The sequence below is a fragment of the Dama dama genome, chromosome 15 (assembly GCF_033118175.1).
Source record: "Dama dama isolate Ldn47 chromosome 15, ASM3311817v1, whole genome shotgun sequence".
Lineage (NCBI taxonomy): Eukaryota > Metazoa > Chordata > Mammalia > Artiodactyla > Cervidae > Dama > Dama dama.
This window is the reverse complement of record NC_083695.1, coordinates 48,516,378-48,530,207: the sequence shown is the minus strand read 5'-3', so window position 1 is coordinate 48,530,207 and position 13,830 is coordinate 48,516,378. Positions and strand designations below refer to the sequence as shown.

At 41.7% G+C, this 13,830-nt stretch overlaps 1 protein-coding gene across 1 annotated transcript in view; it reads left to right on the top strand.

Moving 5' to 3' along the window:
* Nucleotides 1-3,251: 3,251 nt before the first annotated feature.
* Nucleotides 3,252-13,830, top strand: part of UBE2D1 (ubiquitin conjugating enzyme E2 D1) — a 35,783-nt gene continuing 25,204 nt past the window's right edge. Inside the window, exon 1 of the mRNA XM_061162066.1 lies at nt 3,252-3,492. Coding sequence (XP_061018049.1) covers nt 3,469-3,492 — 24 coding nt within the window. The 5' untranslated portion in view covers nt 3,252-3,468. The remainder of the gene's footprint in view (nt 3,493-13,830) is intronic.

Sequence of the window (13,830 nt, the reverse complement as noted above, 5' to 3'; positions counted from 1 at the left end):
CCAGGCTCTAGGTGCTCCGGGTTCAGTAGTTGTGCGTGCGCTCAGGAGTTTTGGTGTAGAAGCTTCGTTGCTCCACAGCATGTGGGATCTTCCCACACCAGGGACTGAATCCATGTCCCCTGCATTGGCAGGCGGATACTTAACCATTAGTCCACCAGAGAAGCCCTGCAAAGACTTTTGACAGCACAGCCACAAAGAGGCACAAAGAAGAAACCAAAAGGAGCTCTTATATTTGCAAAGACAAATGTGTTTTCATGGAGAACAGGTGGAAGAGAAGCAAAATTGGCAATCAGGGACTGTTCCCAGCAGTGCCTAGGAAACAGGTAACTTCTGTTCCAGAGAGGCAGGGCTGGTGGTGGTATTCTTGGCAGGGCAGTCACTCTGCTTGCCTCACTTATCCATGGTTAAGTTCAGGAACTACAGACTTTGGACTCCTGACGTATGCCCTGTTCCATCATGCCACACTCATCAGGAATGCCTGAATCTTTTCATCAAACCCTTCCTTTTCACTCTACTCTGAAAATTCCTGGTGAGAACCATGTGTCAGTTTCTCTAGGGTCTTCATTAAACTTCCCAGATTGTTGCTTTGATTCTATCAAGAGTCAGCACTCTCCTCCTGGTCCCAAGAAGCTCTTCACTCATCTCTTTTACTCAGTGAGAAAACCTCTCCAGAGACTTCTCCAAATGGTTTAATTCCTTATTTCAGTTTCTTCCTCCAGGATTATGCTTTTTTCCCGATAAACAGCATCCGGCAACCACTCCATATTCCAAATGCTAAGAATGATAGTTCCATATCCTGAAATATGAGTTTCTGAAAGCACAATCCCTCTCATAAAGTCTGTATCATTTGAGTTGGGTCATGAAGGATGTGTTTGTCAGGTGCAAGGTGGGAGGTCATTCTATGCAAAGAGAATACATTGTGCAAAGATACATGACCATATGTGAGCTAAAAGATGAAAAGGAGGCATCTAGGGACAAATCGGGATGGGTATTTTTCAGTATACTGAGGCATTGAACTTCCATGATACAAACCAATTGAAATTTTTAAGCAGTGGAGTGATATGATTAGTGTGTCTTTTAGTAGTATGTATGGTAACCTGGAAACCAACTCTTTGGAAAAGGCCCTGATGCTGGGAAAGATTGAAGGCAAAAGGAGAAGGGGGCAGCAGAGGATGAGATGGTTAGATAGCATCACCGACTCAATGGACACGAATTTGAGCAAACTCTGGGAGACAGTGGAGGACAGGGAAGCCTGGTGTGCTAAAATTCATGGGGTCGCAATGAGTCAGACATGACTTAGCAACTGAACACACACACACACACATGATAGCCTTGAAGAGGGAGAAATTAATGCCAGTGTCTTGGACTCTTAGTGTTTTATGAATGAAACTGCCCTGATTGTCGTCTCTGACTGAGTGTGTGTTTTTATCTATGGAGTGGTGATAGACTGACTTATCAGGACTGTCCATTTAACAACACTGGAGGATTTACTCCTGGGCTTCCTGGTCATGAGCACTTACTTGGAATTAGTGCTTCTCTGTAGTGGGAGTGGCTTGGGATGGCCTCACTTGCTGCATTATATCCAAATACTATCAGCTTGGGAATGTAACTCTCCAAAGCAGACGGTGCCCAAGCCCAGACTGTTTTTCCCCTATTTACAAGGACACTCTCACACTTGCCCTATGAAAAGGAAGAGCAATGTTTGGTAGGGTCCCACTTTCAGGAGCCCAAAGATGGTGTATCAAGCTCGACCCAGTACACCTTTCTGCAGGATCATATGACCTTGCTGGTGTGTTTCAGAAACCTGTTTGCCCCAAAGTACTTCAAATTTCCCACAGCTGATTAGACCATGGTTGGCAAACTAATTCAAGAATAGTCAACCTATACTTTGCTCACTAGCTGAAAATGCATAGTCTGAAGTAAAAAGATGAGTTGTGTCAATGGGATTCTTCCCTTTAGGGAGATAAATAGGGAGTACCAAAAGGCTTGGCCGTTTAGCAGCAGAAACAGTGAAGAGTGCTTGCAGAGTGTTTGTTTGAAGAGTGTCAGAAAGTGGAGTAAGGGTAGTGGGAGCTCATACCCTGTACAAGAGAAGTTAAGGGGGAGCTGGAAAAAGGATGGTGGGCCAGCGTGCAGAGAGAACCAAGATCTCAGGAAAAGGAAAATAAGAGAGGAGGTAGACTCCAGACTGGTTTTAGTTGTTATATTTGTTTTGGATGTGGGGGGTGGTGAGAAGGGAGAATGAGAGGCTTCTAAATTAAGTTTCAGATTCTATTAATATTTCTATCATTCTTTCACTATCATATTTCCCTGAACATTTTCTTTTAAGTTACCTGAGTGGATTTTTGTTCCTTGCCCTTTGTAAGCATTTGGGATGGTATGGTAGCTATTGTTTAGGGTTTCCTGGAAAGCTTTCTTCCAACCCTCACCTTGTAACACATTCTGATTCCTGGCCACAGGGAAGAAAGTTGGACATGTCCAGGAGGTTTTGGGACATAAAATGCTGAAACTGGGGTAGGAGTTTGGCTGGAAAAAGAGATTTGAAAATCTTTATCATATACATAAAAACAAGGAAATAATTTTTATAGAGCACTTTCAACATATTAGCTAGTGTGTTTGGCACATTATATTAATACCAGTTAATTCTTACAATAATATATGGAGATTATCTTCTCTTTGGACACGCGGAAACTGAGGCTTAGAGAATTTAAGTGCCACAAGGTCACACAGTGGATAGGGATCAGAACTTGGATTCCATCCCAGGAGAGGGGTCAGTCCACAAAGCCCACGTTCCTCCAGCTATGTTGGGTGGCCTTCCAGTTTATGGAACGACACAAGGTCTATCGTTTAGAAAGACCTTATATTAATGGCGAGAGGTCTGAGATTGGAACTCCAGGGCACTCTACCTCTTGAGAAGAGGATTTGGTAACAGAAAAAGGGAAGATGAAAAAAAAAAAAAAAAATACAGGATGAGCTGTAGCACACATTAGAATCCGGTACATGTTTTTCGAGCTAATTTGTTATTATCATTTTACAGATTGGGAACTCCAGTTTCAGTTACTTGATCAAAATCCACCTGCAGAGACTAACCCAGACCTGGCACCTCCGGGCCCAGACGGTGGGTGAAGGTCTCCGACCCGGGCAGCCGCCGAGTAGGATGCAGGAACTACATTTCCCAGTATGCTCGGCGGGAGGGGGCGGGGCCGGGCGGCCGCAGGTTCCTTCCCAGAAGCAAAAGCGGAAACAAAAGAGTCTCGCCGGCGTCCCCGCCCGCACACTCGCACACACTAGCGCTCGGGCGCACTCGGAGCAGGCACCCGCGCCCAGAGCGAGCCAGACAGCAGCGAGCCGGGGACCCACCCGGCTGAGCCAGCCGAGCAGCCGGCGATCCGAGGCCGCACTACCCCACGCCCCCGAGCCCTGCAGCCGTCTCCCGCTGGCCGGTGTCCCCGCCGCCCTCCCTGACCGATGGCGCTGAAGCGGATTCAGAAAGTGAGTGCCGGGGCCGGGCCTGGGGCAGCGGGGCGGGCTTCGGCTCGCTGCCCACGCTGACCCCAGTGGTGGTCCCGAGAGACGCGCTGGGAGGGAACGTGCAGGGAGGATGGGCTAGGGCCGGGACCGGGGCCCAGAGACGCCGGCGGGGCCAACGGGCACCCGACAGGTGAGGTGGGATCAGAGGCAGGTCCCAGGTGCTGGAGGTGCTTGGAGGCAGGGGGCCCGATGTGCGCTCGCGCCGGAGCAGCGCCCGGCGATCCCTGGCAGGAGAGCCTCTTCTGTCTCCAGACCTTCCCAGAATATGTGCCGCTCGGTCACTGCTGGATTTTTGCCTTACACCCGGCTAGCTTTGGCCCTTGTCATGCTGCTTTCTTCACGCTGTTTCTGAAGCCTGTCCTCTTTTATGATCTTGCTTTCCCATGCTCCCGGGAGGGCATGGAAGGTGTGGTGGGCCTGCAACCTTCCTCCGCGGAGCTGTTGGGTTTGTTCTTTCTCTCCTCTGCGGTTGGCTCTTGCTCAGATGCCCGAATGGGCTGGGAAAGCCCATTTGGGGCCGAGAAGCCAGGAGAAGCCTCCTGCCCCTTCTATTTTGGTGCCTCTGCTACTGCCACTTGAGGTCACATAGCTGTAGTGAAAACATAGTTGCTGATACATAACAAGATGATCTCCTGGCTGTGATTCATGGTGAGTCAAGCCAAGCAGGTTTTTTTTTTTTTTTTCTCGCCGTGATAAACTTATATGTAAAGTTTGAGACACAACAGAAACTGTCACAAATTAAATTGTTCGATGCTTTGACACATGGGTATAGAATGAGGAAGAAATGTGTATATTTATTAAACAAATATGTATCCGTCCCAACTCAGTGTAAAGAATTGTTTTCTCTTAAATGTTTTTTGCTACCGTCTGTAACGTGAACATCTTACAAACCTGAGATTGGGGCGATTTCTTTCTGTTTACTTTTGTTTCTTGTTGGGTTATTTGGTCTGTTCACTGATACAAGTTTTAGGCTTTACTGTTGTGGTTCACGTGGAGAACACTGAGAATTTCTTTTTTAATGGGAAGTGCGTTCAGCAAGTTAAGCCAGCAGTGGACAGCATGTTTTGTAAAGGATTTCAGAAGAAATACTACCGAAATACTATCAACTTTTTCAGGCACAAATCAATAGGGCAGTGATAGGGAAGTATACATTGTATTCTCAGTCACCATTGATATCATCTTCTGGTACAGAGGACAGCAACTTTCTGACCCAGCCAATTTGGTGGTGGTGAAGGGGAGGGGTCAAATGATAGATCTGAGAAATCCTGTTGTTTTTTGTGCCTGTTAAGGTTACTCTCACTGTAAAGCACATAGCTAATAATCAGCACGTATTGATTAATATGTTTTCTGATTTGAAGATAATGCAGTTACACAGTTTTTTTCGTATACATGATTCTGATTTTGAAACCCCACTCAGCATCTTTGCCATGTCTTGTGTACTTTTAAGTGATGATGTAATGTTGGCTCACATTTGAGGTAAACACACATTTTCCAAGGGAAGTCTTAAAATTCCATTTCCTTCTTCCCTAGCTGTGACAGTTTTTTGCAAGACTGCATGTACAGTAGCTTCAAATAGTGTAAAATTTGTCGACAGTAAGTGAACATTCAAAGAAAATGGACACTGTTAAGTGTTCTGGGCAGTTTATCAATCTCCTTGCTGAGCCAATGTATTTGGCTTATATTTATAATATGGCATATATCCAAATCATATTTTTAGTCACTATTAGTTATTTTTAGTTTATAACAGAGTTGTCTGGTAAAAAAAAAAAAAAAAATTGGGGATGACATAACATCCCATCGCTGTGTGTCAGTCTTTGGCTTCCCTTCTCTGTTACCAAAAAAAGTGACTTGTACAGATCTCTTTTCCATTAATCACTTGCTCAGACCACTCTCAACTTTAGGAAATATTTCGTTTGATTCCGCACATTTTCTCTTTCTTTACTACCTTCTCGATGAGAAGTGAATTTCAGGGGAGGTGTGCTGTTTGCCATATGAATAGTTACATTACAGAGCCCTCTTTGATATCATCAGTATATAAATTCTTCTTGAATCTTGCATGCTTCAACAAAAGAATACATGTTATTAACTTTTGGCCTTTCTTTTAAAATGTATGAAAGTAACACTGTCAGGTAAGGTCATTGGGTTGCGATTTTCCTGGATCTACAGTGGCAGGCTTTGGAACTGTGCAGAACCTTAAAGAACTTTCAGGAGTGAAGGGCAGGGGAACAGCTTTTGGGTAGTACATCAGTATCAACCATGGGACATTGCAGACCATCCCCACTGCTGTAGTCCGTGGGGTTGCACAGAGTTGGGCACGACTGAGCCACTGAACTGAAGGAACCACTGCTGTAAGTGGAGAGATGCTGCTGAGTCCCTCAGATGGGCTGCTGTGGAAAAAGGTCGTGAACTACTGACTGACATTCTAGTCTACTCACTGTGGTTCAGAGAAGGAGCTTGAGGTTTGGAGTGGAGTGCTTTGTCCAAGTTAATCTCTTAAGAAGTGATTTGGCGTGTTTTAAAAAGGTCATGACTTCACAGTTTTTCACTTCATAGGAAAAGATGAAAGATGGTTGAATTAAATGTATTTGTATGAATATACAAAGCATGTGGATATGAGTGCTTAAAATATATTTCTATGCTAAGAGTATGCTAAGTGATTTAATACTCTAATTTAGACACCCAGTGCCAGTTTTGCATTTCAGCTCATAAATTCACACACTCTTTCCCTATTTTTAGATACAGTGGAAGATGTTATCACAGTCACCTAAATCACTAAAGGGAAAAAAGTCGAACAAAGTCTGAGGAAAGATACCCTCAAACATGTCTGAAAAAAGAGAATAGTTTTTCAGGTGGACATTTATTATTTTCCAGAATTAATTCTGAAGTGTTTTCTTCTTCTTTTTTCTTTTCTCTGAAGTATTTCTTCTATCAGTGGGGCTTCCCTGGTGGCTCAGATGGTGAAGTGTCTGCTTGCAATGCGAGAGACCAGTTCGATCCCTGGGTTGGGAAGATCCCTTGGAGAAGGAAATGGCAACCCACTCTAGTACTCTTGCCAGGAAAATCCCATGGACAGAGGAGCCTGGCAGGCTACATTCCATGAGGTCAGAAAGAGTCGGACATGACTGAGCGACTTCATTCTCTCTTCTATCAATACCAACTTTTGTAAACATATTTTGGAAATCATTTTTTAAATTGCAAATATCATAGTCCTAAATGTCTTGAAAACCAGAAAAAAAAAAAAAAAGGAAATTCTAACACAGTTATCATCTTAGTATTTTCCTTCTAGATTTGAGTTTTGCTTTGCAAATATAGCAACATAGATGACTATTCCTCAGTGTATACTTCTGTCAACAAAATGGAATATTTATATTTTTAATTTCAATTTAACTTAAAATGTATATATATATAATATAGGTTAAAATACAACTTTATAAGTGTTTTGAGCTGTTGAATCTTTTGATTTGTATAGTTTCACATTAGACTGCTTTATGTCAGTCTAGAAAACCTTCTGATACTTCAGAATTGCAACAACGACAAAACCCCAGCCTTTTGTGGATGAAACATCACATGGGAGAAGAAGCTATGGTTTCTGTCCCTGGCTTGGTGACTTACTGGTTTGTTTCCCTATCCATACAATTATGCTGCTGATAAGTAAAACTGGCATGTATGACACATAATGGTTACTCTCTGCTAGACACTGGATTAAGTGCTTGACATATATTAGTTGATTTACTCATTAGTGGACCCACGAGGTAGAAATGATTATTATCCCCATTTTACAGATGATGAAACTAAGGCACAAAGATGTTGAGTAATGTACTCAGAATCACATTCTGTAATTGTAAGTGGCAGTGCTAGGAGTCCAAACCAGACAGTTGGCTATAGAATCTCTCCTCTTGACTATTTCGGTATATCCAGATGAACTCACATCTTCTATCTGTTGTACTTAAATTGAATGACATAGAGTCAGATGAGTTTATGGACATGTTTTGCAAACTGGAACATTCTATACAAATGTAAAGTGGCATTATAATTAATACCTTGGCATATTTAATCATCTTCATAGACACATCACTCAGTGTGTTGACTATGCATTGTAAATTTCTGCTTTAAAGGGATGTGCACTAGATCAGTTAACATGGTAAAAGAATAATATAACTTTGTTTATCTTTGTTCCATCACCTTAAATTTTTCCCCTCTGAAAGGATTTAGGAAACAATGGTTGTAATTCATAAATGTCCTGTCAAAAGAAAATTTCATTTTGAAGTTTTTATTTGAGAAAATGGTATATGAATTAATCTAGCTATTAGTTCCCATAATAGCTTTGAAAAGTAGTCAACAGTTCAGATATGTTAGAAAGACTTTCAGATTATAAGATTAAGACTCCAGGTTCCTTCCGTTAAAAAGGATATGATTTAAAAAGTTTTAAAAAGAAGGAACACAGTATCTGTGCTTCTTGGTAGATAAATGGTTTGCCTTGAGATGAAAGGAAGAAAATGTTCTTTTTCTAAAAAGACACTGTATGAATTTTTCTGCTTTTAAATCTTTGTAATTAAGTTCAGTCTTTCTTTTGCCTCCAGGATCATGTATTTTTCTTCCTTTTTCACAACAAAGGTGTAAAAAGATTAGATAACCTATCCTACTTTAAAAGTTCTGAGGTTCCTTCTCTGTGGAAATAAATAGCATAGATCTAAATATGGCAGTTTATGCCTATTTTAGGAAGCCAGGCACATATAAAAACTAAACCTAGCAGGATGTGGGATTGCCTCCAGCAAAGCAAAGTAGCATCCTTATTCATTTTAGTTCCCCGAAATACATGTAGAAAACATATTTAATGAACACCACTCATCAGAATGATCAGTTAGTAATACTTTCTATCAAACTGAGTTAATGGTTGTCTATAATGAATTGGCTCCCCTCCCCCCCTTTAAATACTGGATAGATTGGGAGTATGTTTAATTAAAAATAAGTATTTAAATACTTATCCTGTCTCATCTTAACCCTGTATGCTGGCTTGAAAAATACTGGATAGGGCTTCCCTGGTGGCCCAGTGATTAAGAATCTGTCTTGCAGTGCAAGGGATATGGGTTCAATCCCTAGTCCAGGAAGATCCCATATGCCTTGGAGCAACTAAGCCCATTTGCCACAACTGCTGAAACCCATGCATCTAGAGCCAGTGCCCGCAACAGGAGAAACCACCACAACGAGAAGCCCATGAACCACAATGAAGAGTAGCCCCTACTCACTGCCACTGGAGAAAGCCCACTCACAGCAACAAAGACCCACCACAGCCAAAATAAATATATCTTAAAAAAAAAAAAAAAAAAAAAAACCTCTGGAATATTTAATATAATCCAGATTTGCAGGTTTGGGTGTTGGAGGGACCCTCAGGGCACCCAGAACAATTGAAGGCGAGACAGTTTCTATTTCTGTTGGTCTAGATGGCCTCTGAGAAGCTGAGGGTTTTTCCTCCCAAATTTAACTTGGTTCTGGGAGGAATCTGAAGGTTCAGTTACTTACATTAGACAGTAGTGATAGATAGGCTCCAGGAGCTGTCCTCAGTTTTGGGGGGAACCACCGTGACACACTTCATCTACCACTGTGGGTCGGATCACCACCACGCTCTGCAGCTTCCTGTCTTGCCTTTTCCTGGATGTTGTCCCCACTCTTCTCTATTCATTTTATCCTGTTTGCGTGGCTCTTCTCCTTCACTGACAGCTTATTAGATTCCTACTCTCTTTTCAGATTGAGGAAAGCCTTTCCACCTGGGGAAAGGTGGGGGTTGGTTCCTTCACCTTTATTAGCAGTAAAATTAACCCAGTGGTTTTCCCTTCAGGCTGCCACCCTCCTTTTGTGAGCAGTTTCGATTGCTCTAGGGCATCACCGACTCAATGGACATGAGTTTGAGTAAGCTCCGGGAGCTGGGGATGGACAGGGAAGCCTGGGAGCTGGGGATGGACAGGGAAGCCTGGCGTGCTGCAGTCCATGGGGTCACAAAGAGTTGGACACGACTGGGCGACTGAACTGAACTGAGAGAGAACCCAGCTGAGGTGTTGCCCTGGGCCTGTTGTTCTTCTCTAAACCCGTGAAACTGTTGAGGGTATTTTTTTGCTTCCCCCAAGTTTTAATGTGTTGTATTTTCATTTAGTTAAAAATACTTTCTAATTTACCTTTTGATTTTCTTTTTGGTCCTTGAGTTATTTAAAAAAACATGATTTATTTTCCAAATAATTGGGATGTTACAGAGCTTTTTGTTACTGATTTCTAACTTAATTCCATTGTGATCATAATATGTGTTATTATTTGATGTCTTTAAAATTTTTGACCTGTTTTATGGCCAAGAATATGGTCTTTATTTTTTACTTACACAATAATAACATCCTTCCGGCATTCAACATAGATTTTTGAATGAATAGTGTTTTAGTGATTTCTAGTCTTAATTTTGCCCATCTCTGGTTGGCATCTTTTGTTTAATCGCTCAGTTGTGTCTGACTCTGTGACCCAATGGACTGTAGCCCACTAGGCTCCTCTGTCCATGGGATTCTCCAGGCAAGAATACTGGTTGTGCTGTTTCCTTCTCCAGGGAATCTTCCTGATGACCCAGGGATCAAACCCCGGTCTCCTGCATTGCAGACGGGCTCTTTACCGTCTGAGCTACCAGGGATTTCTAGTCTTCATTTGCCAGTGTCTGGTTGGCTTCTAGGCTGTCTAAGGAGTGAATGCAAAACTAAAGTCTACACCTTGCTGATGTTTTAGTGTTTTCTTGTACTTTTATGAGCTTTTAGAACAGGGGTGACAAAATCAGTTTAGTGGATCACAAACAGCAGTTTTAAAAATAGAATAGAAAATATTAGTGCTTTGGATATAGTAGTGGTGGTGTTGCATGAGACCTTAGTTTTAGTGATGTATATGTGTTCCTGTGCATGTGTATTATGTGTACTAGGTTGTGGTGTATAATCCTTTTTTTATTAGTAACTGCTGTAATGAAAGTTTGAAAATCACTGTCCCATAGCATAAGATCTTTAGGTAAGATCACTGTTGTCAGAAATACATGCCATATATTTATCCATGCATGCATGCTCAGTCGCTCAGTCTTTGTGACCCCATGGTCTTTAGCCTGCCAGGCTCCTCTGTCCATGGCATTTCCCAGGTGAGAATAATGACGTGGATTGCTATTATTTCCTTCTCCAGGGGATCTTCCTGACCCAGGGATCGAACCTGTATCTCCTGTCTCCTGCATTGGTAGGCTGATTCTTTACCACTGAGCCACCTGGGAAGCCTACCATATATTCATACATGTACCTATATGTGTACATATATATATAGAGAAAGCAAATGAACCTATATACACATATACACGTACACAACACGTAAAATGTTCTAGTCTTAGAACATTTCTGTTTGATACAAACTGTCAATGCTCACTATTTTCTACTACAAGTAGCAGCATTTTATAGTCACTGAGGTACAGCTGTAGTATTCAAGAATAGTACTGGGTGATACTAAGAGAGATTAATTACCTTATTATGAAAATGCTTAAGTGCCTACTATGTGCCAGTTATTAGGGATGAAATTGTAAAAATGTAAATATTGGTAGATAGGTTTGTGTTTTAAGTAGGCTTTGAGAAATAGGCTGCTGCCTTTTTTTCTTTTTCCTTGAAGCATATCTCTCTTGGTAACTATGAAATAAATAGTAACTTTTGATAATGTAGCATTTAAAATGCTCTGTGTTGCATGTTCCACCATGTGTCAAAATTCTATTATGTATGTAATTTCCTATCATGTTTTTCTTGCTTTTCAGAGTGTCTGAACACAGACGCTCTCAAAGCTTGTGAAGTAGTGTTCATTTCTATCCGTTTATAAGGTAGAAGCCTCCTGGGAAAAGATAATAAGAATTCCTTTTCATTCCTTCATTCGTCACACTTTGGTTTCTCTTGAGCATGACTGAAAATGTGCAAATGGCCTTAATTCAGTACTGGAGCATTGTTGGCTTCAGTGTTGATTGAAAATAATATGCTCTAGTTATTACGGCCTTGAGAGGAGTATTGTTTTGAGGTAGGAAGAGCGCCGCAGTGGAAGTCAGATGGTCTGAGCCTCTGTCCTGGCTTTGGCTTTGTGACCTTGGCCAAGAAACTCATAGTCCTTATTTTCTTTATCTAGAAATTTAATGGGTTGCACTAGGTAACTGCTGTGGCCTTTTCTGACTTATAATTTTCAGCACACTTAACTAATATTATGTGTTGTTTTCCTTTTGTCCCTCAAACAGCAAAAATGGTCACAAAAATAAATATGGAGCAGTGGTACTGTTTTGCTGCTACATGAAACTTGAATTAAAATTCTATTTTAAATCGTCAGAATTGAAATAAATGTGGGCCTCTTAATGTCTAATATAAAATTAATGAGTCTCTAAAGATATATTACCTTTTAATTAAAGAGCATTTATTTGAGATGCAGATAAGATTTATTTCTCTTTTTATACTGGTAACATAGTGTGATTTTCTCATTCCATTTAGCACCCATCTGTTTCACAGGTATCTTTTGTACTTTAGAGATAATTTTAGGACTTCCCTGGTGGTACAGTGGATAAGAATCCTCCTACCAATGCAGGGGACATGGATTCAATTCCTGGTCTGGAAAGATTTCACATGCCACAGAGCAGCTAAGTCTGTGCGCCCCAACTACGGAGCCCACAGGCTGCAACCACTGAAGCCCCTGTACCTAGAGCCTGTGCTCCACAACGAGGGAAGCCACTGCGATGAGAAGTCCATCCTGCGCTGCAAGTGGGGAGTAGTCCCTGCTCACCGCAACTGGAGAAAGCCTGTGACCAGCAGCAAAGACCCAGTACAACAACAACAAAAAAATTATCCATACATTTAGACAACTGCCTTGCCCAACTGCTTTACATATAGTAGATTTTTTAAGATTCAAATTAATGCATTTATGGAGCACCTTATGTATATAAGGCATATGCAAAATATGATAAGAAGATGTATGGGAAAGCAAGGTATAAGCAGCATTATCTAAGAACTTTTAAACTAATAAAGATATGAGATGTATCACAACAACTCGGTATACTAAGGAAAATACACCATACTTGAGCATGAAGGGAGTCAAAGGTGGGAGAGGTGAAATTTATTTGTGGGAAATCAGGAAGAAGTCTATGGAGAAGATAGAATTAGATATAGGTTTGGAAGATTGGGTAGCATTTTTTTTCCTATTATAAAAGAAATTCATGTTTATTGTAGAAAATTCAGAAACTGCAGACCAAAAAAGAGTGGAATGGGATTTCCCTGGTGATCCACTGGCTAAGAATCCATGTTCCTGATGCATGGGGCCCAGGTTCATTCCCTGGTCAGGGAACTAGATCCCACATGCCACAACTAAGCCTGATAAGAGCCAGATAAATAAGTAAATATTTAAAAAAAAAAAAAGAGCGGAGTGATGGTGTTGGGTAGCAAAGACATGGAAAGCAGGTTCATAGAGGAAGCTACAGAAATGCAAGCACTAGAAAGTACACGACTTATTTGGAAAGGAACAGATGATCCTGTTTTGGGGGGTCAGAAAATAGTACAACCTTAAGACTTCATACTGTGGATAGGCTTTGAATACCTACCTACACTGACAAGTGTTAGTCGCTCAGCTGTGTCTGACTCTGCAACCCCATGGGCTGTAGCCCACCAGGCTCCTCTGCCCCTGGGATTCTCCAGGCAAGAACACTGAGATGGATGCCATTCCCTTCTCCAGGGGATCTTCCCAACCCAGGGATCGAACCCAGGTCTCCTGCATTGCAAGTGGATTCTTTACTCTCTGAGCTACCGTGCTGACAAATGTGTTCTTAATGCGGACGTTGGGGGATACCACTGAAGGTTTTTACGTAAGGAAGTAACATTCTTAATCCTATTGCTAGATACATGCTTTTGCTCTCATAGAACACAAGATTCTTTACCATTTATAGATTTGTCACAAAAAGGGACGTATAGAGAGCCGTGCGAATATAGCAGGGGCCCTTTAGAGGCTTCAGGGAAAGCCCCCTTAAGGAACTGATATTTAAGATGAGACAAAGTGATTGTGTGTGTGTGTGTGGTGGGGGGTGTGATTAGGAGTCTTCTGTCTAAAAGGAAATCATGTTTGAAACTAGAGACAAGACAGCATTTTGGGGACGTGAAAGTCATTATGACTGATACAGAGAATGGTTGGGGGAAAGTGGTTGCACATGTGGGGCTAGAGAGGGGACAGATGCTCAAAGTCATTTTAAGGATTTATAAATCTTCTATTAAGGCTACTGAAAAACATTGAAAA